This window comes from Oncorhynchus masou, chromosome 1 (genome assembly GCF_036934945.1).
Source record: "Oncorhynchus masou masou isolate Uvic2021 chromosome 1, UVic_Omas_1.1, whole genome shotgun sequence".
NCBI classification, from domain to species: Eukaryota; Metazoa; Chordata; class Actinopteri; order Salmoniformes; family Salmonidae; genus Oncorhynchus; species Oncorhynchus masou.
Window position 1 is genome coordinate 12,545,000 of NC_088212.1, and position 21,610 is coordinate 12,566,609.

The window sequence follows — 21,610 nt, forward strand, 5'->3', positions numbered from 1 at the left end:
TGACCGAGGGTCTCACTCTATAGCAATATGTGCATGAGAAATAGAGCATGTTACAGCCATAAGAATCAGACTTTCGGTAATTTCTTAAGGGGAAATGGAACTATACAGTACGAGCGTTATTCGGAATTTTTAGGCTAGTCCTCATCCATGTCTGTTAGCTGACGTTAGTTAGCTATTTGTGCTCCACACAATCTGACGTTGTTATTCAATCCACAGCATAAAAGAAGCAGTAACTTCCATCAACACAATTGAACTGAATAAATTCTCCAGACTGCTTTCACGAATTCTGCAGAAACTTCATCTGAAGGTAGGTGTCTCGAGAGAGCAAGTCAGCTGGCGTATAATTGGCATAACATAGACATATGCTCCAAAATACTCTTCCCTGGTCTCTCTTGCTCACTCCATTGCTGTCATTGTCTAGCCTGACAATCCTTTACGGCTTAGTTGGTGAGAAAGAAGAAACCGACTGGCACCCAGGCTACACAAACTCTGTATCATGCATGCTGGTGTTTCTAGTGCCGTCAAACATTAGGCTTTAGTCATGATACTACTGCAGCCCACTTGAATCAATTTTTCCAGTACATGTGTTTACAAAGAATGATGAAGCTAATTGTGTCCCTCAGGAAGAGCGCACGTTCAGTGAGGAGGAAGAACAGAAACTGCAGAGTGCTTTGTCATTGGACAAGCAGGATCTCAGTCTGGTGCTGGATACAACTGCCTTCATTCTAGAACAGGTAAGTAGGCCTTGATGTTCGCCTCAACTCTAGCTACACTAAATAACCTTACGTATGTGCACACCTGCTTGTCAAAAATCTTATTCCAAAAATAATGGGCATTAAAATGGAGTTGTTCCCCCTCCCCCCTTTGCTGCTATAACAACCTCCACTCTTCTGGGAAGGCTTTCCACTAGATGTTGGAACATTGCTGCAGGGACTTGCTTCCATTCAGCCACAAGCGTTAGTGAGGTAGGGCACTGACGAGAGATTCAACCGATTAATCGGCATGGCCCCAACCCCAATCGTCTCGTTCTGTGAGCTTATGTGGACTACCACGTTGCAGCTGAGCCTTTGTTGCTTCAAGAAGTTTCCACTTCACAGCTCGAGCAGGGCAGAGATTTGACAAATTGACTTGTTGGAAAGGTGGCATCCTATGACGGTGCCACGTTGAAAGTCTCAGAACTCTTCAGTACTGGCCATTCTACTCCCTATGCTCATTTTTTATACAAATGTCAGCAACGGGTGTGGCTGAAATAACCAAATCCACTCATTTGAAGGTGTGTCCATAGACTTTTTGTATATACAGTGCATTTGGAAATTATTCAGACCCCTTCACTTTTTCCACATTTTGTTACATTACAGCCTTATTATAAAATGTATTAAATATATATATATTTTTATAATTTCATCAATCTACACACAATACCCCATAATGACAAAACAAAAATAGTTTTTTTTAGAAGTTTTTGCAAATGTATTAAAAATAAAAAATGAAATTACATTTACATAAGCATTCAGACCCTTTACTCAGTACTTTGTTGAAGCACTTTTGGCAGTGATTACAGTCTAGTGTCTTCTTTGGTATGACGCTACAAGCTTGGCACACCTGTATTTGGGGAGTTTCTCCCATTCTTCTCTGTAGATCCTCTCAAGCTCTGTCAGGTTGGATGGAGAGCGTTCGCTGCACATCGACACTGCCGCTCAAAAGCTTGGGGTCACCTAGAAATGTCCTTGTTTTTGAAAGAATCTATTTTTTTGTCCATTGACTTAACATGAAATTGATCAGAAATACAATGTAGACATTGTTAATGTTGTAAATGACTATTGTAGCTGGAAACGGCTGATTTAAAAAAAAAAAACATTTAATGGAATATCTACATAGGCGTACAGAGGCCCATTATCAGCAAACATCACTCCTGTGTTCCAATGGCATATTGTTAGCTGGTCCAAGTTTATAATTTTAAAAGGCTAATTGATCATTAGAAAACCCCTTTGCAATTATGTTAGCACAGCTGCAAACTGTTCTGATTAAAGAAGCAATAAAACTGGCTTTTAGACTAGTTGAATATCTGGAGTATTTTCAGTTTTTGTGGGTTAGATTACAGGCTCAAAATGGCCAGAAACAAAGAACTTTCTTCTGAAACACGTCAGTCTATTCTTGTTCTGAGAAATTAAGGCTATTCCATGCGAGAAATTGCCTAGAAACTGAAGATCTCGTACAACGCTGTGTAAAACTCCCTTCACAGAACAGCGCAAACTGGCTCTAACCAGAATAGAAAGAGTGGGAGGCTCCGGTGCACAACTGAGCAAGAGGACAAGTACATTAGAATTTCTAGTTTGAGAAACAGAGGCCTTACAAGTCCTTAACTGGCAGCTTCATTAAATAGTATCCGCAAAACACCAGTCTCAATGTCAACCATGAAGAGGCGACTACGGGATGCTGGCCTTCTAGGCAGAGTTCCTCTGTCCAGCGTCTGTGTTCTTTTACCCACCTTAATCTTTTCTTTTTGTTGACCAGTCTGAGAGATGGCATTTTCTTCAGGATGCTGGCCTTCTAGGCAGAGTTGCAAAGAAAATGCCATAGTGGTCAATAAAAATAAAATATTAAGATGGGCAAAAGAACAGACGCTGGACAGAGGAAATCTGCCTAGAAGGCCAGCATCCTATAGTCGCTTTTTCACTGTTGACGTTGTGACTGGTGTTTTGCGGATACTATTTAATGAAGCTGCCGGACAGCTCTCTTCAGAGCTCTGACTGGGCTCAAGGACATTCAGAGACTTTTCCTGAAGCCACTCCTGTGTTGTCCTGGCTGTTTGCTTAGGGTCGTTGTCCTGTTGGAAGGTGAACCTTTGCCCCAGTCTGAGGTCCTGCGCCTTCTGCAGCAGGTGTCTCCCAGTGGCTTCTGTCTGGCCACTACCATAAAGGCCTGATTGGTGGAGTGCTGCAAATATGGTTGTCTTTCTGGAAGGTTCTCCCATCTCACAGAGGAACTCTGGAGCTCTGTCAGAGTTACCATAGAGTTCTTGGTCACCTCCCTGACCAAGTCTCTTCTCCCCTAATTTCTCAGTTTTGCCGGGCGGCCAGCTCTATGACGAGTCTTGGTGGTTTCAAATTTCTTCCATTTAAGAATGATTGAGGCCACTGTGTTCTTGGACCTTCAATGCTGCAGATTGTAACCTAACCCAGATCTGTGCCTTGACACAATCCTGTCTCAGAGCTCTATGGGCAATTCCTTCGACCTCATGGCTTGGTTTTTGCTCTGACATGCACTTCAACTGTGGGACCTTGTGAAGACACTTGTGTACCTTTCCAAATCATGTCTAAATCAATTGAGTTTACCACAGGTGGACTCTCATCAAGTTGTAGAAACATCTCAAGGATGATCAGTGGAAACAGGATGCACCTGAGCTCAATTGCGAGTCTTATAGCAAAGGGTCTGAATACTTATGTAAATAAGGTATTTATGTTTTTTATGTTTAATACATTTGCAAAAAAAATCATAATTCTGTCATTTTGGGGTATTGTGTGTAGATTGTTTAAAAAAAAAATTCCCTCGTCAATTTAAACTATTTAATGAATATAGAATAAGGCTGTAACGTAACAAAATATGGAAAAGGGTAAGGGGTCTGAATACTTTCCGAATGCACTGTATACTTTAGAATCAAATATATTCAATTCATTGTTGCCATTTCCAGTCTAGAATGTAGTGTACTGTTGCCCAGTTTGAAGCTGATTTGAGAATTTTTAGGTGTCACATACAGAGCAATTTTAAAAAGGATGTGTGACGTGTTCCTGTGCTCAAGTATCCAGAGTATGCACACTGTAACCCTTCTATGATGCTATTGGTGACGATGATTGTCACAATATAAAATAATTAAGCCTGAAAGAGAACATGCTTTGTTATATTTCTTATTTAACCTTTATTTAACTAGGCAAGTCAGTTAAGAACAAATTCTTATTTACAATGACGGCCTACCGGGGAACAGTGGGTTAACTGCCTTGTTCAGGGGAAGAAGGACAGATTTTTATCTTGTCAGCTCGGGGATTCGATCCAGCAACCTTTTGGTTACTGGCCCAAACCTCTAACCGCTAGGCTGCCTGCCGCCCCATAACAGTGTGTTCACACAAACGCCAGCTGCCAGCCAAATAGCTGACTACTAACAATCTACAGAAGCATTGACTTTCATCAATGCAATTCACCAAGAATTCTGCAGGAAACTTCACCTGATGGTAGGTTTCTCCACTGAGTAATATGAGTTGAGGTGTCGTGTAGAATTGGTATAACATCTTAATGGTATGGCCACATACTGTACATGTCCCTGTTTTCCTCAGTAAAGCTTGGTTGGATGCTCAGTAGAGCTCTTCTACCACTCCAGTGTTTAATTGCTATATTGTAATTACTTCGCCACCATGGCCTATTTATTACCTTAACTCCCTTATCTTACCTCATTTGCACTCACTGTATATCAAATATTTTTGTTTTCTTTTGTACTACTGTATTATTGACTGTATGTTTTGTTTATTATATGTGTAACTCTGTGTTGTTGTTTATGTAACTCTGTATGCTTTATCTTGGCCAGGTCACAATTGCAAATGAGAACTTTTTCTCAACTAGCCTACCTGGTTAAATAAAGGTGATATAAAATAAAAAATGTAGACCTAGATTTAGCGTCTAAACATGTATTAAGCGATGGTGAATAAAAAGAAAGTGCCTCGTCATATTACAGATCGTCTATCTCAATGCAGGCTGTATCACTATTACAGATCGTCTATCTCTATGCAGGCTGTCTATCACTATTACAGATTGTCTATCTCAATGCAGGCTGTCTATCACTATTACAGATCGTCTATCTCTATGCAGGCTGTCTATCACTATTACAGATCGTCTATCTCAATGCAGGCTGTCTATCACTATTACAGATCGTCTATCTCAATGCAGGCTGTCTATCACTATTACAGATCGTCTATCTCAATGCAGGCTGTCTATCACTATTACAGATCGTCTATCTCTATGCAGGCTGTCTATCACTATTACAGATGCAGGCTGTATCACTATTACATGTCTATGCAGGCTGTCTATCACTATTACAGATCGTCTATCTCTATGCAGGCTGTCTATCACTATTACAGATCGTCTATCTCAATGCAGGCTGTCTATCACTATTACAGATCGTCTATCTCAATGCAGGCTGTCTATCACTATTACAGATCGTCTATCTCTATGCAGGCTGTCTATCACTATTACAGATCGTCTATCTCTATGCAGGCTGTATCACTATTACAGATCGTCTATCTCTATGCAGGCTGTATCACTATTACAGATCGTCTATCTCTATCTCTATTACAGATCGTCTATCTCTATGCAGGCTGTATCACTATTACAGATCTATCTCTATGCAGGCTGTCTATCACTATTACAGATCTATCTATGCAGGCTGTCTATCACTATTACAGATCGTCTATCTCTATGCAGGCTGTCTATCACTATTACAGATCGTCTATCTCTATGCAGGCTGTCTATCACTATTACAGATCGTCTATCTCTATGCAGGCTGTCTATCACTATTACAGATGTCTATGCAGGCTGTCTATCACTATTACAGATCGTCTATCTCTATGCAGGCTGTCTATCACTATTACAGATCGTCTATCTCTATGCAGGCTGTCTATCACTATTACAGATTGTCTATGCAGGCTGTCTATCACTATTACAGATCGTCTATCTCTATGCAGGCTGTATCACTATTACAGATCGTCTATCTCTATGCAGGCTGTATCACTATTACAGATCGTCTATCTCTATGCAGGCTGTATCACTATTACAGATCGTCTATCTCTATGCAGGCTGTCTATCACTATTACAGATCGTCTATGTCTATGCAGGCTGTCTATCACTATTACAGATCGTCTATCTCTAATGTATCACTATTACAGAGTCTATCTCTATGCAGGCTCTATCACTATTACAGATCGTCTATCTCAATGCAGGCTGTCTATCACTATTACAGATCGTCTATCTCAATGCAGGCTGTATCACTATTACAGATCGTCTATCTCTATGCAGGCTGTATCACTATTACAGATCGTCTATCTCTATGCAGGCTGTATCACTATTACAGATGTCTATCACTATTACAGTCTATCACTATTACAGATCAGATCGTCTATCTCAGGCTGTATCACTATTACAGATCGTCTATCTCTATGCAGGCTGTCTATCACTATTACAGATCGTCTATGTCTATGCAGGCTGTCTATCACTATTACAGATCGTCTATCTCTATGCAGGCTGTCTATCACTATTACAGATCGTCTATCTCTATGCAGGCTGTCTATCACTATTACAGATTGTCTATGCAGGCTGTCTATCACTATTACAGATCGTCTATCTCTATGCAGGCTGTATCACTATTACAGATCATCTATCTCTATGCAGGCTGTATCACTATTACAGATCGTCTATCTCTATGCAGGCTGTCTATCATAATGTGAAGCCTGCATCCCTGAAGCAGCAGCTGGAGAAGATCCATCTTTCACCAGAGAAGGCGGAGGCCTTCTGCCAGGCCTGGACCGCTGTCTGCCCAGATGTCGTGGAGAAAGTCAGGCAGAGGATTTTTGCTCCCAAAAAGGTGAGGAGAAACTGTGTCAACGGCAGTGCAATAATTCTGACCCTGCTATGCCGTTTACCCTTTATTTATATCGTACGTACTCTGCGAAATAATGCTATTACTGTAGCTACGAGAAATTACGATCTTGCGTAGTTGCGTCCAGTTACAAATTGCGTCGCTGCACAAGTATGTAGAATGGCTAATTGCGTTATTGCATTGCGTACAACGCAAGGTTTAGGCTTTCCCCTCTCAAGTGGCGAAACAATGAACGCAGAAAACGTTTGCGCTTTCTTTGTGGCATTAAGCCAGTCCAGTTGAGCCAAGGTCCCGAGCCACGTTGGCATGGATAGGAAACTGCCAGATCCAACTGATCATTTGAACATAAACGATTATACAAATCTCTGTGTATATTAACACCATAGAATAGAGTCAAACCAGGCAGGTACCATAGTGGTTAGAGCGTTGGGCCAGTAACTGAAAGATTGCTGGGTCGAATCCCCGAGCTGAAAAGGTACAAATCTGTCATTCTGCCCCTGAACAAGGCAGTTAACCCACTGTTCCCCGGTAGTCCGTCATTGTAAATAAGAATTTGTTCTTAACTGACTTGCCTGGTTTAAAAAAAAAATTGCCTGTGATGTTGTCATGATAATCTCATCGACAGCAGTCTTCGGGGGTGTCCTAAGTGGTACCTTATTCCCTTTATAGTACACCAGCTATATTCCACTACTTTTGAGAGGGACCATTAGGGAATAGGGTGCCATTTGGGAAGTAGTCTTTAGCATTGTCCCCTTTGGGAGGCTCGAGTGGGTGTGATCACACTTGGTGCTGTGACGTCCTGGGACCACACAGAGAGAGCTCCAGGTTTATTATGCCACTCGGCATCATTAAACACTTATCTCTCCTCTCAGCACACCTAATCTATTTCACTGCTAAGGCAGATTAATGGAGCGTTCTGCCACTTAGCGGTCCCATTGGGCCTCTGCTTTAAATGTGCTTTCACTGCACCATCCAACTGATCAGGGCCCGGTTTCCCCAAAAACATCTTAAGGTTAAGATCATCGTTAGAACCTTCGTTGGGGCATCGTTAAATCAGAGCCGTTTCCCAAAACCATTGTTACTAAAGTTGCACTTAAATGCTTGTTATTTATCGACTGCCTCAGCTAAGTTTGTCGTTAGGTACTTTCTTGCCCTTCCACATCACTTTATACAACATCTCCGCTAAACATAGAATCAAGATTTTGACCGATACATCGTTAACACTCGTAAGCCTAAATTCCAGCGCTATCGGGAAAAACCGGCCCAAAATTGTTTCTTAAGATTTCTTAAAGCTAGAATCCTTAATGGGTGAAACTGCCAAGTCCGCTGGAGATATTGCATCAACAATGGAGTTACTGCAAACAACGAACACTATTTTAAATGTTTTTATTGTTGTTTCTGTATGGTTGATAGCTGGAACATGTCGGATGGCAGCTCAACCTTCAGATGGCCAAGTCCACCCAAGCCAAGTTGAAGGATCCACATGCAGTGCTGGAGCTCGGTGTCAGCAATGAGGATTCTGAGGTAAATAGCCTACTTCACACTGTTGAACATACACACACACACACACACACCTTTGTTACCCACTCAAAACAGAGGGGCTGTTTACTTAGCAGATCTCAGGGGATCCATTCAATCTTCAAAATGGATGCTAATTCTGCATGTGTCCCTCTTGACAATGAAGCAGACCTGAAACCAGACAGCAGGGAGCTTGTTAACAATGGCCTCAAGGGCCAGCTTTCCTTTTAGTCCTGTGGGGTCTGTATCTGTACAGTGTCAGTCGACCATTTATGTCCATCAATGGACAGCATTTGCAGATTTTCATCAGAAAATGGGAACCTAATGGTTCCCTTGGTTGTTATGGTAACAACAGGTTTATCAGGTGTTCGTGTTTATGGTGTTAGTATTCTGTCCCCAGAGTGCGCTCTCTCTCTCACACACACACTCTCTCTCTCACTCACTCACTCTCTCTCACACACTCACTCACTCTCTCTCACACACACTCACTCTCTCTCACACACTCTCTCTCACACACACTCACTCTCTCTCTCTCACACACACTCTCTCTCTCACACACTCACTCTCTCTCACACACACTCACTCTCTCTCTCACACTCACTCTCTCTCTCACACACTCACTCTCTCTCACACACTCACTCTCTCTCACACACTCACTCTCTCTCTCACACACTCACTCTCTCTCACACACTCACTCTCTCTCTCACACACTCACTCTCTCTCTCACACACTCACTCTCTCTCTCACACACTCACACTCTCTCTCACACACTCACTCTCTCTCTCACACACTCTCTCTCTCACACACTCACTCTCTCTCACACACTCACTCTCTCTCTCACACACTCACTCTCTCTCACACACTCACTCTCTCTCTCACACTCACTCTCTCTCACTCACTCTCTCTCTCACACTCACTCACTCTCTCTCACACACTCACTCTCTCTCACACACACTCTCTCACTCACTCACTCTCTCTCTCTCCTCTCTCTCTCTCTCTCTCACACACACACTCACTCTCTCTCACACACACACTCACTCTCTCTCACACACACACTCACTCTCTCTCTCACACACACTCACTCTCTCTCACACACACTCACTCACTCTCACTCACACACACTCACTCTCTCTCTCACTCACACTCACTCACTCTCTCACACACACACTCACTCTCTCTCACACTCACTCTCTCTCACACTCACTCTCTCTCACACTCACTCTCTCTCTCACACTCACTCTCTCTCTCACACACACTCACTCTCTCACACACACTCACTCTCTCTCTCTCACACACTCACTCTCTCTCTCTCTCACACTCACTCTCTCTCTCACACACACTCACTCACTCACTCACTCACTCTCTCTCACACACACTCACTCTCTCTCTCACACTCACTCTCTTAAAATCAATATAAGGGATTTATTGGCATGGGAAACAAATGTTAACATTGCCAAAGTAAGGGAAGTAGATAATTTAAAAAAAAAAGTGAAATAAACAATTAACAGTAAACATTACAATCTCAGAAGTTCCAAAAGAATAAAGGAATTTCAAATGTCATATGTCTATATACAGTGATGTAACGATGTACAAAAGGGGAAATAAATAAACAAATATGGGTTGTATTTACCATGGTGTTTGTTCTTCACTGGTTGCCCTTGTGGCAACAGGTCACAAATCTTGCTACTGTGATGGCACAATGGTATTTCACCCAGTCGATATAGGAGTTTCTCAAAATTGTGTTTGTTTTCTAATTCTTTGTGAATCTGTTTAATCTGAGGGAAATATGTGTCTCTAATATGGTCCTTTATTAGGCAGGTTAGGGAGTGCAGCTCAGTTTCAACCTCATTTTTAATTTTTTTATTAATTTTATTTTTTACCTTTATTTAACCAGGCAAGTCAGTTAAGAACAAATTCTTATTTTCAATGACGGCCTGGGAACAGTGGGTTAACTGCCTGTTCAAGGGCAGAACGACAGATTTGTACCTTGTCAGCTCGGGGGTTTGAACTCGCAACCTTTCGGTTACTAGTCCAACGCTCTAACCACTAGGCTACCCTGCCGCCCCATGATCAGAGTGCACATAACCTGTCTTCTCTTGAGAGCCAAGTCTGTCTATGGCGGCCTTTCTCAATAGAAGGGCTATTCTCACTGAGTCTGTACGTAGTCAAAGCTTTCCTTAAGTTTGGGTCAGTCACAATGGTCAGGTATTCTGCCACAGTGTACTCGCTTTAGGGCCATATAGCATTCTAGTTTGCTAATTTTTTTGTTAATTCTTTCCAGTGTGTCAAGTGTAATTATCTTTTCTCATGATTTGGTTGAGTCTAATTGTGATGCTCTGTGGGGTCTGTTTGTGAGTCCCAGGACCAGCTTGCTTATGGGTCTCTTCTCCAGGTTCATCTCTGTAGGTTATGGCTTTGTTATGGAAGGTTTGGTATTGGCTTCCTTTGGGTGGTTGTAGAATTAAACAGCTCTTTTCTGCATTTTGATAATTAGCAGGTATCGGCCTAATTCTGCTCTACATGCATTATTTGGTGTTTTACGTTGTACACAAAGGATATTTTTTGCAGAATTCTACATGCAGTCTCTTTATTTGGTGGTTTTCCCATTTTTGGTTGGTGAGTGGACCCCAGACCTCAAAACAAGGAAGTGCAATGGTTTCTATAACTGATTCAAGTTTTCTTCACCAGATCCTAATTCGTATGTATTATTTTATGTTCCTTTTGATGGCATAGAAGCCCCTTCTTGCCTTGTCTCTCAGCTCGTTCCTAGCTTTGTGGAAGTTACCTGTGTGGCTGATGTTTAGGCCGAGGTATGTATAGTTTTTTTTTTTCTCTAGGGCAGTGGTTCCCAAACTTCTTTATAGTCCCGTACCCCTTCAAACATTCAACCTCCAGCTGCGTACCTCCTCTAGCACCAGGGTCAGCGCACTCTCAAATGTTGTTTTTGCCATCATTGTAGCCTGCCACACAGACACTATACAATACATTTATTAAACATAAGAATGAGTGTGTGTTTTCACAATCTGGCTTGCGGGACATGACAAAGACCTCTCATTGGACTAGGGCACAAATAATAATATAATAATCAATAATTGTACTCTTTAATTAACTATCTTACATATAAAACCTTATTTGTTCAATCAAATATTGTGAATAACTCACCACAGGTTAATGAGAAGGGTGTGCTTGAAAGGATGCTCATAACTCTGCAATGTTGGGTTCAAATCAAATGTAATTATACAGCCCTTCTTACATTAGCTGATATCTCAGTGCTGTACAGAAACCCAGTCTAAAACCCCAAACAGCAAGCAATGCAGGTGTAAAAGCACGGTGGCTAGGAAAAACTCCCTAGAAAGGACAAAACCTAAGAGAGGAACCAGGCTATGAGGGGTGGCCAGTCCTCTTCTGGTTGTGCTGGGTGGAGATTATAACAGAACGTGGCCAAGATGTTCAAATGTTAATAAATTACCAGCTTGGTTAAATAATAATAATCACAGTAGTTGTCGATCAAGTCAGCACCTCAGGAGTAAATGTCAGTTGGCTTTTCATAGCCGATCATTAAGATTATCTCTACTGCTCCTGCTGCCTCTAGAGAGTTGAAAACAGCAGGTCTGGGGCAAGTAGCACGTCCGGTGAACAGATCAGGGTTCCATAGCCGCAGGCAGAACAGTTGAAACTGGAGCAGCAGCACGGCCAGGTGGACTGGGGACATCAAGTAGTCATCATGCCAGGTAGTCCTGAGGCATGGTCCTAGGGCTCAGGTCCTCCGAGAGAGAGAGAGAATTAGAGAGAGCATACTTAAATTCACACAGGACACCGGATAAGACAGAAGTACTCCAGATATAACAGACTGACCCTAGCCCCCCAACACAAACTACTGCAGCATAAATACTGGAGGCTGAGACAGGAGGGGTCAGGAGACACTGTGGCCCCATCCAATGATCCCCCCGGACAGCGCCAAACAGGAAGGATATAACCCCACCCACTTTGCCAAAGCACCGCCCCCACACCACTAGAGGGATATCTTCAACCACCAACTTACCATCCTGAGACCAGGCCGAGTATAGCCCACAAAGATCTCCGCCACGGCACAACCCGAAGGGGGGCGCCAACCCAGACAGGAAGATCACGTCAGTGTATTGGAGAGTTTGTCTTAAATCATTTTCCACACACAGTCTGTGCCTGTATTTAGTTTTCATGCTCGTGAGGGCCGAGAATCCACTCTCACATAGGTACATGGTTGCAAAGGGCATCAGTGTCTTAACAGCGGAATTTACAAAGGCAGGATACTCTGAGCGCAGCCCAATCCAGAAATCTGGCAGAGGCTTTTGATTAAATTCAATTTTCACAGAACTTCTTGTTGCAATTTCGTTGAGGCTCTCTTGTTCAGATATCGGGTAAGTGGACTGGAGGCAGAGCATTAAAGGGATAACGAATCCAGTTGTTTGTGTCATCCGTCTACAACAAGTAGACCTTACAGTGAAATGCTTACTTACAGTCTCTAACCAATAGTGCAAAAAAAAGGTATTAGGTGAACAATAGGTAAGTAAAGAAATAAAAACAACAGTAGAAAGACATTGGAAAAACAGCAGTGAGGCTATAAAAGTAGCGAGGCTACATACAGACACCGGTTCGTCGGGCTGATTGAGGTAGTATGTTCATGTAGATATGGTTAAAGTGACAATGCATATATGATGAATAGAGAGCAGTAGTGTAAAAGAGGGGTTGGCGGGTGGTGGGTGGCGCGACACAATGCAGATAGCCAATGTGTGGGAGCACTGGTTGGTCGGCCCAATTGAGGTAGCATGTACATGAATGTATAGTTTAAGCGACTATGCATATATGATAAACAGAGTAGCAGCAGCATAAAAAGAGGGGTTGGGGTGGCACACAATGCAGATAGTCCGGGTAGCCATTTGATTACCTATTCAGGAGTCTTCTGGCTTGGGGGTAAAAACTGTTGAGAAGCCTTTTTGTCCTAGACTTGTCCTAGACCTGCCATGCGGTAGTAGAGAGAACGGTCTGTGGCTGAGGTATTTGACCATTTTTAGGGCCTTCCTTTGACACCGCCTGGTGTAGAGGTCCTGGATGGCAGGAAGCTTTGCCGTACACACTACCTTCTGTAATGCCTTGCGGTCAGAGGCTGAGCAATTGCCGTACCAGGCAGTGATGCAACCGGTCAGGATGCTCTCGATGGTGCAGCTGTAGAACCTTTTGAGGATCTGAGGACACATGCAAAATCTCTTCAGTCTCCTGAGGGGGAATAGGCTTTGTCGTGCCCTCTTCACGACTGTCTTGGTGTGTTTGGACTATTCTAGTTTGTTGGTGATGTGGACACCAAGGAACTTGAAGCTCTCAACCTACTCCACTACAGCCCCGTCGATGAGAATGGGGGCGTGCTCGGTCCTCCTTTTCCTGTAGTCCACAATCATCTCCTTAGTATTGGTTACGTTGAGGGATGGGTTGTTATTCTGGCACCCCCCGGCCAGGTCTCTGACCTGTTGTGTCGCCTGCAAACTTAATGATGGTGTTGGAGTCATGCCTGGCCATGCAGTCGTTGGTGAACAGGGAGTACAGGAGGGGACTGAGCACGCACCCTTGGGGAGCTCCAGTGTTGAGGATCAGCGTGGCAGATGTGTTGCTACCTACCCTCACCACCTGGGGGCGTCCTGTCAGGAACTCTAGGATCCAGTTGCAGAGGGAGGTGTTTAGTCCCAGGATCCTTAACTTAGTGATGAGCTTTGGGGGAACTATGGTGTTGAACACTGAGCTGTAGTCAGTGAATAGCATTCTCACGTAGGTGTTCCTTTTGTCCAGGAGGGAAAGGGTCAGTCATAGCCTCAATTTTGTCCCACAATTTGAATATAGTTGTGTCGAGTTCCTTTTAATCCAAGATTCAGATCATTCAGGCGAGAAAAAACATCACCCAGATAGGCCAGTCATGTGAGAAACTCGTCATCATGCAAGCGGTCAGACAAGTGAAAATTATGGTCTGTAATGAATGCTGCAGTGTACCCAAGTTGCGTCAGGAGCAACTGCTTGCACGCGCCTTACCACTCCTCTGTCTCCCCCTGTCATGGCTTTTGCACCATCAGTACAGATACCAACACATCTTGACCACCGAAGTCCATTTGATGTCACAAAGCTGTCCAGTACTGTCCTGGTTTTCAGAAAAGGATGTCTGCCTTTTAATTGACCCCCCCCATAAACGTAACGGACATGTGCCAGGCCTGCCACGTCTGTTGACTCATCCAGCTTTAACGCATAGAATTCACTGGCTTGTATGCAAAGCAGTAATTGTTTCATAACATCTACAGCCGTGTCACTGATGCATCGTGAAGCAGTGTTGTTTGATGAAGGTATAGGTTGTTTGGCCTTTTCCCCAGCATTGTCCCACCCATATCCATGGCAGCAGGAAGAATTGAATTGTGGCTTATTTTTCAAATTGGCATGTTTTGTTTCTAAATGTCTGCGCAAGAGTGATGGTTTCATCGAGCTGAGAGACTACTTTTGCACATATAACACTGTGGCTGAGGAAAGGCACTACTCCCAATATAGGTGAACCCAAATTAATGCACTTCTCATCATATTTGTGCCTCTTCTACTGGTAGCAGTTCTACCAGTAGAGCTGGTATGTGTCTCTATGGACGAGGGCCTTACTAAACTGTTTGAAAATGTGAAGACATTTAAAAATAATAATAATAATCTCTCACTCTCAAACAGTAATATGTGCTTTTCTTTATCTCATGCACACTATAGTGGGAAGATTAAAAAAAAAATGTTCTCTCAATATTTCCTCCCAAGCAAGAAAAACATCAATCAATTTATTTAAATCCACTTACATGGGCCCTGTTGGGAATAGATAGCTACAGACCTGAGGCAAGCCAAGCTAATGGGAGGAGCAGCCACAGTTCATCACAATCTGCTGAGAGGCTCTGCCTCGAACACCCAAGAGGGGGCACTGTTGCTCCACAACCATTTCTGGCCTTCCCAGGATCTGCTGTCTTCAGAGAGAATGGTTTTCTGGTTCAACTTTAAACTGGAGTTCAAGTGTATATATATATATATATATATATATATAATGTATTTTCTGTAGATCATCTTGTTTGGCTTCAGAGTTTCACAATATCATTAACAAATATTTTCAATTCAGAAGTTATTCTGCATGCACCTAATAACAAAATAACAACTATCTCTGAAACCATTTCAGTATATCGTGTTGATTAAAAGGAGAAGACTTGATAATACCCAGATAACCTTCCAGGTAGTGCGATATTGGATCTCTGAGAGGGAGGACAGCTGTACATTATTGATTTGGAAGCCAAGCATCGGAGTTAGAGAACTCCCACCTGATCAGTGTCTTGCTTCATCAGCCCAATCCCAGAGGAGAAGCAAGCAAACCTCCAGTAGTGTATAGTATGAAACCTGTCTCCTCTCCTCACCATCCAAGCCAGCCAGGGAGCCGCTGGAGTTACATATCTCTAACACACACACACACACAAACGCACAAACAACGTCTCTCAGATGTTACATGAAGTTTGAGACGGTAAAATCCTTCAACAGGCTATGGGCCTCTCTCATCTCTCTGTCCCTCAGCATTAGAGGATTCCATTGCTCACTGCTCTAAATGGACCAGCTTGGGGATTAGCTCATTATACATCATGTTTGTAGACATAGCTAATTAAAATAAACCTACCAGTTTGCTAATTTAATCTAACCTTCAGTATGAGTCATAGAATGGTTATTCATTTATAGGTCTTTGATCTGATGGTTTAAGGCAGGGACGGGTATTCAACTCTTACCCTACGAGGTCCGGAGCCTGCTGGTTTTCTGTTCTTCCTGATTAATTCATTGCACACACCTTGGTGTCCCACATCTAAAACAGTCCCTGGTTACGGGGGGGGACTGGCTTCAAGGTTGAATTTGAGAGGTCAAAGATATATTATAAACTGGGTTGTTCGAGCCCTGAGTGCTGTTTGGCTGACAGCCATGGTATATCACACCGTATACTACAGGTATGCCAACATTTATTTGTACAGCTCTAATTACGTAGGTAACCAGTTTATAATAGCAATAAGGCACCTCGGGTTTGTGATATATGGCCAATATACCACAGCTTAGGGTTGTGTCCAGGCACTCCGCGCAGCGTCGTGCTTAAGAACAGCCTTTAGCCGTGGTATATTGGCCATATACCACACCTCATCTGGCCTTATTGCCTAAATAGGTTGAATGTGTATTAAGTTGGTTACTACAGAATTGCTTCGATCCAAGCAGGATGACTGTTAGAATTGTCAGTATTCTAACAGTATTCTTGCCAAACGTGCCCTTCTCTTCCTCAACATTTATCTCCACCTCAAAACTCTTAACTAATCCTGCACCCTACCGCATAGACTAGCGTTTTCTGGCATCCTACTTCGTATAGATAAATAGATTATGCCTAATTGTATTTTCCTGTTCTGTCATTCTGACTTATGCATGAGTGTGCTGTTGTTGGTTGCCATTTCCTTGTAATGCTATTCCCAGCCAGTGAGTGCCCTAACTAATTATATTTCATCAAACCTACTTGTTTTGTATCAAAGCGTCTGACTTGAAAGACTTCTGATTCTAATGTATTTATCCACTGAGGAGCGGAAGCTCTTTGTTGGAATTCTCGCAGTGATACTGTGACCTCATTTACTATCAGCTAGAGAGATAAAGAATGCAATTAAACATTACATTTTTACTTATGAATAGGTGCTGTGATTATCCCTATTCAAAACCTCCGCTCCTCTTCCTCACATGTCTCTGCCACAGACAATCTGCGACAAGTTGAAAACAACAACTTTCAGGACTTTCTATCTTCCCCCCAAACACAGAGCGAACAAGCAGTCTTGGAGTTAGAACTGTGAAATAACAGGAACGGGTTTTATGTCAGGCGATCAATATATCGGATAGCTTTTAAACCAAACTGTTGTCAGCCAGACTGAAATCCCTTCAAACTCCCACCCGTCACATGGCACAATAAAGCCTTGTCTGGGGCTTGTCATCCTCTTCATGGCCCAGGATGCTTTGTGCAGCCATCTTTTGGGCTCTTTTCTCCTTGGTGATTAGTTGTTTTTTTTCTCCTTTGGGATCCCATTCAGGGTGCCCATTGTTCCGTGATTATCCATTCCTCTGGTGATGTGTTCAGCCCAGTGGCATAATAGTACCCATACAATGATGTCACAGCTTTATTTGCTGCGGGGACCATTGATTTCCCCCTTTCCTAATTTTCTATACCCCAGTTCTGTGCTTCTTGAAGAGCTTGTTTAGCACACCCACGATACATGTTTGATGCAGACATGAGTGGGGAAGGTGGCAAATCCATCCAAACACATTTAATTCCCATTTGTTTGTCTTGTTTGGTCTCAGATCTTGGTTCTCAAATCTGAGCTAGTTTTTCCCTGTACAACAGTTTCTTCAGCAAAATGGAAATTGCCAGATGACATTGTTTTTCTTTCTGCAATAGCAAAGTGATTTTTAGTTGTTAGCCAATGTTTTTGTTCAAGGTGTTGTTTCAGGTGATCCGGACTCTCACTCTGTTAGTGCACAGTTACGCGCAAGGTGTTGTTTAAGGTGGTCTGGACTCTCTATCCGTACACGTTTACGTGGAATCTGAGATCTCAAACCAGCCCTGTTGATTGTGGAATGGGAAGGAAAATCAGAACTTTTCATCTCAATGAAGCCTGTGGCATTATGAAGTGAGGTGAAATACCTAGTCTGATTTTTATATTGAAATACCTTGGATTTTTTTGCTCTGTAGGATTCTCTTGCGTATATAGTTATTTGGCTGTCTGTCTTTGTGCTGCATTCAATGTTGTAAAAACATCTTTGTTCATTATTTCTATATAACACATAATGGTTGTGGAAGGGTAGCCATTACAGTATGGTTTTCCTTGCCAGTCCTGGTAGGTACTGTCAACAGCCCTTCAATGACAGACAATGTTGTTTCCTTATATTTCCTTTTATTTTATCTGACATCATAGAGGATTCTGTTGAAAGGTGCTGCATGTAAGGCAGGAAAACAATATTTCCATGCATAGTATGTACCGCACTACTTAAAGATCGACATGCCCCAGGTAGGCTACATAATGAATACTATTGCATGGAAATTAAAGGCCTTTTTTCAGGCTGGTTATCAACAGTATTATGTCTTGAACTGTTACATGTAGCCTAATTTTCTTTTCCTGTATTTTCCGCTAAAGAGATGACTACGACAATGCCGCGGTTTTATACAAAAGATAGTTAGTTAGTTGGTTGACCATTTATGTCCGGCATTGGGTTGGATTTAGTTGAATAAGCCTCGTGGATTTTGAGAGGGAGGCAGCTGTAGGCATTTGACCTGCTGGTTGCTTATTTCCCACAAGCCTACTGTAAAAATGGTCAAGGCTCTCACAGCCGCGGTGTCTGCATACCAGAGGGCTCAAGCTGGCTGCCTAGACAATCACTAGGGTTGCCACACAGAAGAGGCCCTACAGTGGTGAATAGCAGCCATCAGCCTCGCCTCTCCTTCCTCCCTGAGCCAAAGCATACATTCTACTACATGTATACAGTTTCAAAATGGAGGCCATGGTGGGTCCATGTATCCCGGCCCTTGGCATGCCACTGTTTCTGTCATTTAATTGGAGCACATTGTTTCAAGCTTGAGTTGCTCTTGAAAGGGCTGTGGGTTTGGCCCTTGGCACTGCGATAAGTGCATAGTGCCTAGTCCGTAGCAGGCAAAGCTCCCTCTAATCGTTTTGTTATGGCTTATACTTGTCCTGTTTTGTTGCGTGTTCATCTTGGCAGAATGAAATTGTCTGTACCATGCTTTCCAACCTGAGCCGCTTGTAAGCGAGGCTGGAAGACATCCCCGGAGAAAGATAAGTCAGTGTTGGTTTCACCTATTCTGTTGTGGCAACCATGTGGCAATATCCTCCAATTTGCACTTCCAAAAAATGAATTGTAGAATATGAGGATTCGGTGAAAGTGTTTTTGAATATCACTCTGCAGCACACTAGCTTCATGTGTTATGTTATTAATGTGTCACTCACAATCTGCAGCCACAATAGATTCTGTGTCAGTCAGCCCTTCATCCACAGTGTGACTTCCCAACAGGCTGAATGAGAGATCTGAAATGGAATGAGTGGAAAGTGTTGAATACTGTTTGTGCCGCGCTATTTCGGCCATTCAGAAGATGAGTCATGACATGTGAATCCATGCATTGGTTAGAAGACCGTCTCTGTCTGCGTCTCTGTCTGCGTCTCTGTCTGTGTGTTTCTGTGTCTCTATTCCTGTCTTTCTCTCTCTCCCTCCACAATCACTGGCATCTTCTTTGCTTGCCTGAGCATTATTAGTGATATGCTTCTTGTTAATCGCTGTATGATGCTTACTCGTGCTGAAAGTGTTTTGAGATCTAATGATAGCCGAATGTTCTATACAGAGAGGAGGTGGTGTTAAGACTGTTTTAACTGAGAAAGTCATGGTTTTGCTCCATTATTCCCACGAGTACCAACATTTCTTTGATTTAATTCAGTATTTACCTGGCACTAGACTGTGTCTGTGTGTGTATAACCCTCCTTCTCTCTCTCATATACTGTTAGATATACAGTTGAAGTCGGAAGTTTACCTACACTTAGGTTGTAATCATTAAAACACATTTTTCAACCACTCCACAAATTTCTTGTTAAACTATAGTTTTGGCAAGTCGGTTAGGACATCTACTTTGTGCATGACAAGTAATTTTTCCAACAATTATATATATTATACTTATAATTCACTGTATCACAATTCCAGTGGGTCAGAAGTTTACATACACTAAGTTGACTGCCTTTAAACAGCTTGGAAAATTCCAGAAAATGATGTCATGACTTTAGAAGCTTCTGATCGCCTAATTGACATAATTGGAGGTGTACCTGTGGATTTATTTCAAGGCCTTACCTTCCAACTCAGTGCCTCTTTACTTGACATCATGGGAAAATCAAAAGAAATCCGCCAAGACCTCTGCCCCCAAAAATGGTAGACCTCCAAGTCTGGTTCATCCTTGGAAGCAATTTCCAAATGCCTGAAGGTACCGCATTCATCTGTACAAACAATAGTACTCAAGTAAAAACATCATGTGACCACGTAGCTATCATACTGCTCAGGAAGGAGACACATTCTGTCTCCTAGAGATGAACGTACTTTGGTGCGAAAAGTGCAAATCAATCCCAGAACAACAGCAAAGGACCTTGTGAAGACGCTGGAGGAAACAGGTACTAAAGTATCGATACCCACGGCAAAACGAGTCCAATATTGACAAAACCTGAAAGGCCGCTCAGCACGGAAGAAGCCACTGTTCCAAAACCGCCATTTAAAAAGCCAGACTACGGTTTGCAACTGCACATGGGGACAAAGATTGTACTTTTTGGAGAAATGTCTTCTGGTCTGATGAAACAAAAATAGAACCGTTTGGCCATAATGACCATCAATATGTTTGGAGGAAAAAGGGGGGTCCTTGCAAGCCAAAGAACACCATCCCAACCGTGACGCACGGGGGTGGCAGCATCATGTTGTGGGGGTGCTTTGCTGCAGGAGGGACTGGTGCACTTCACAAAATCGATGGCAGCATGAGGCCGGAAAATGATGTGGATGTATTGAAGCAACATCAAGACATCATTCAGGAAGTTAAAGCTTGGTCGCAAATGGGTCTTCAAAATGGACAATGACCCCAAGCATATTTCCAAAGCTGTGGCAAAATGGCTTAAGGACAACAAAGTCAAGGTATTGGAGTGGCCATCACAAAGCCCTGACCTCAATCCTGTAGGCAGAACTGAAAAAGCGTGTGCGAGCAAGGAGGCTTACAAACCTGACTCAGTTACACCAGCTCTGTCAGGAGGAATGGGCCAAAATTCACCCAACTTATTGTGGGAAGTTTGTGGAAGGCTACCTGCAATGTTTGACCCAAGTTAAGCAATTTAAAGACACTCAATTAGTATTATGTAGCATTGCATGTACATGGCTGACCCACTGGGAATGTGATGAAAGAAATATAAGCTGAAATAAATAATTATCTCTTATTCTGGCATTTCACATTCTTAAAATAAAGTGGTGATCCGAACTGACCTAAGACAGGAATTTTTACTCGGATTAAATGTCAGGAATGATTTTTTTTAAACTGAGTTTAAATGTACACTGCTCAAAAAAGTAAAGGGAACACTTAAACAACACAATGTAACTCCAAGTCAATCACACTTCTGTGAAATCAAACTGTCCACTTAGGAAGCAACACTGATTGACAATACATTTCACATGCTGTTGTGCAAATGGAATAGACAACAGGTGGAAATTATAGGCATTTAGCAAGACACCCCCAATAAAGGAGTGGTTCTGCAGGTGGGGACCACAGACCACTTCTCAGTTCCTATGCTTCCTGGCTGATGTTTTGGTCACTTTTGAATGCTGGCGGTGCTTTCA

At 42.7% G+C, this 21,610-nt stretch overlaps 1 protein-coding gene across 2 annotated transcripts in view; it reads left to right on the forward strand.

The window, feature by feature from the left end:
- Positions 1-21,610, forward strand: part of commd10 (COMM domain containing 10) — a 41,304-nt gene that overhangs the window by 501 nt on the left and 19,193 nt on the right. For both annotated transcript variants that reach the window (XM_064940960.1, XM_064940952.1), the window contains exons 2-5: positions 217-307; positions 624-734; positions 6,470-6,625; positions 8,054-8,164. In XM_064940960.1, the coding sequence (XP_064797032.1) occupies positions 217-307; positions 624-734; positions 6,470-6,625; positions 8,054-8,164 (469 nt within the window). The remainder of the gene's footprint in view (positions 1-216; positions 308-623; positions 735-6,469; positions 6,626-8,053; positions 8,165-21,610) is intronic.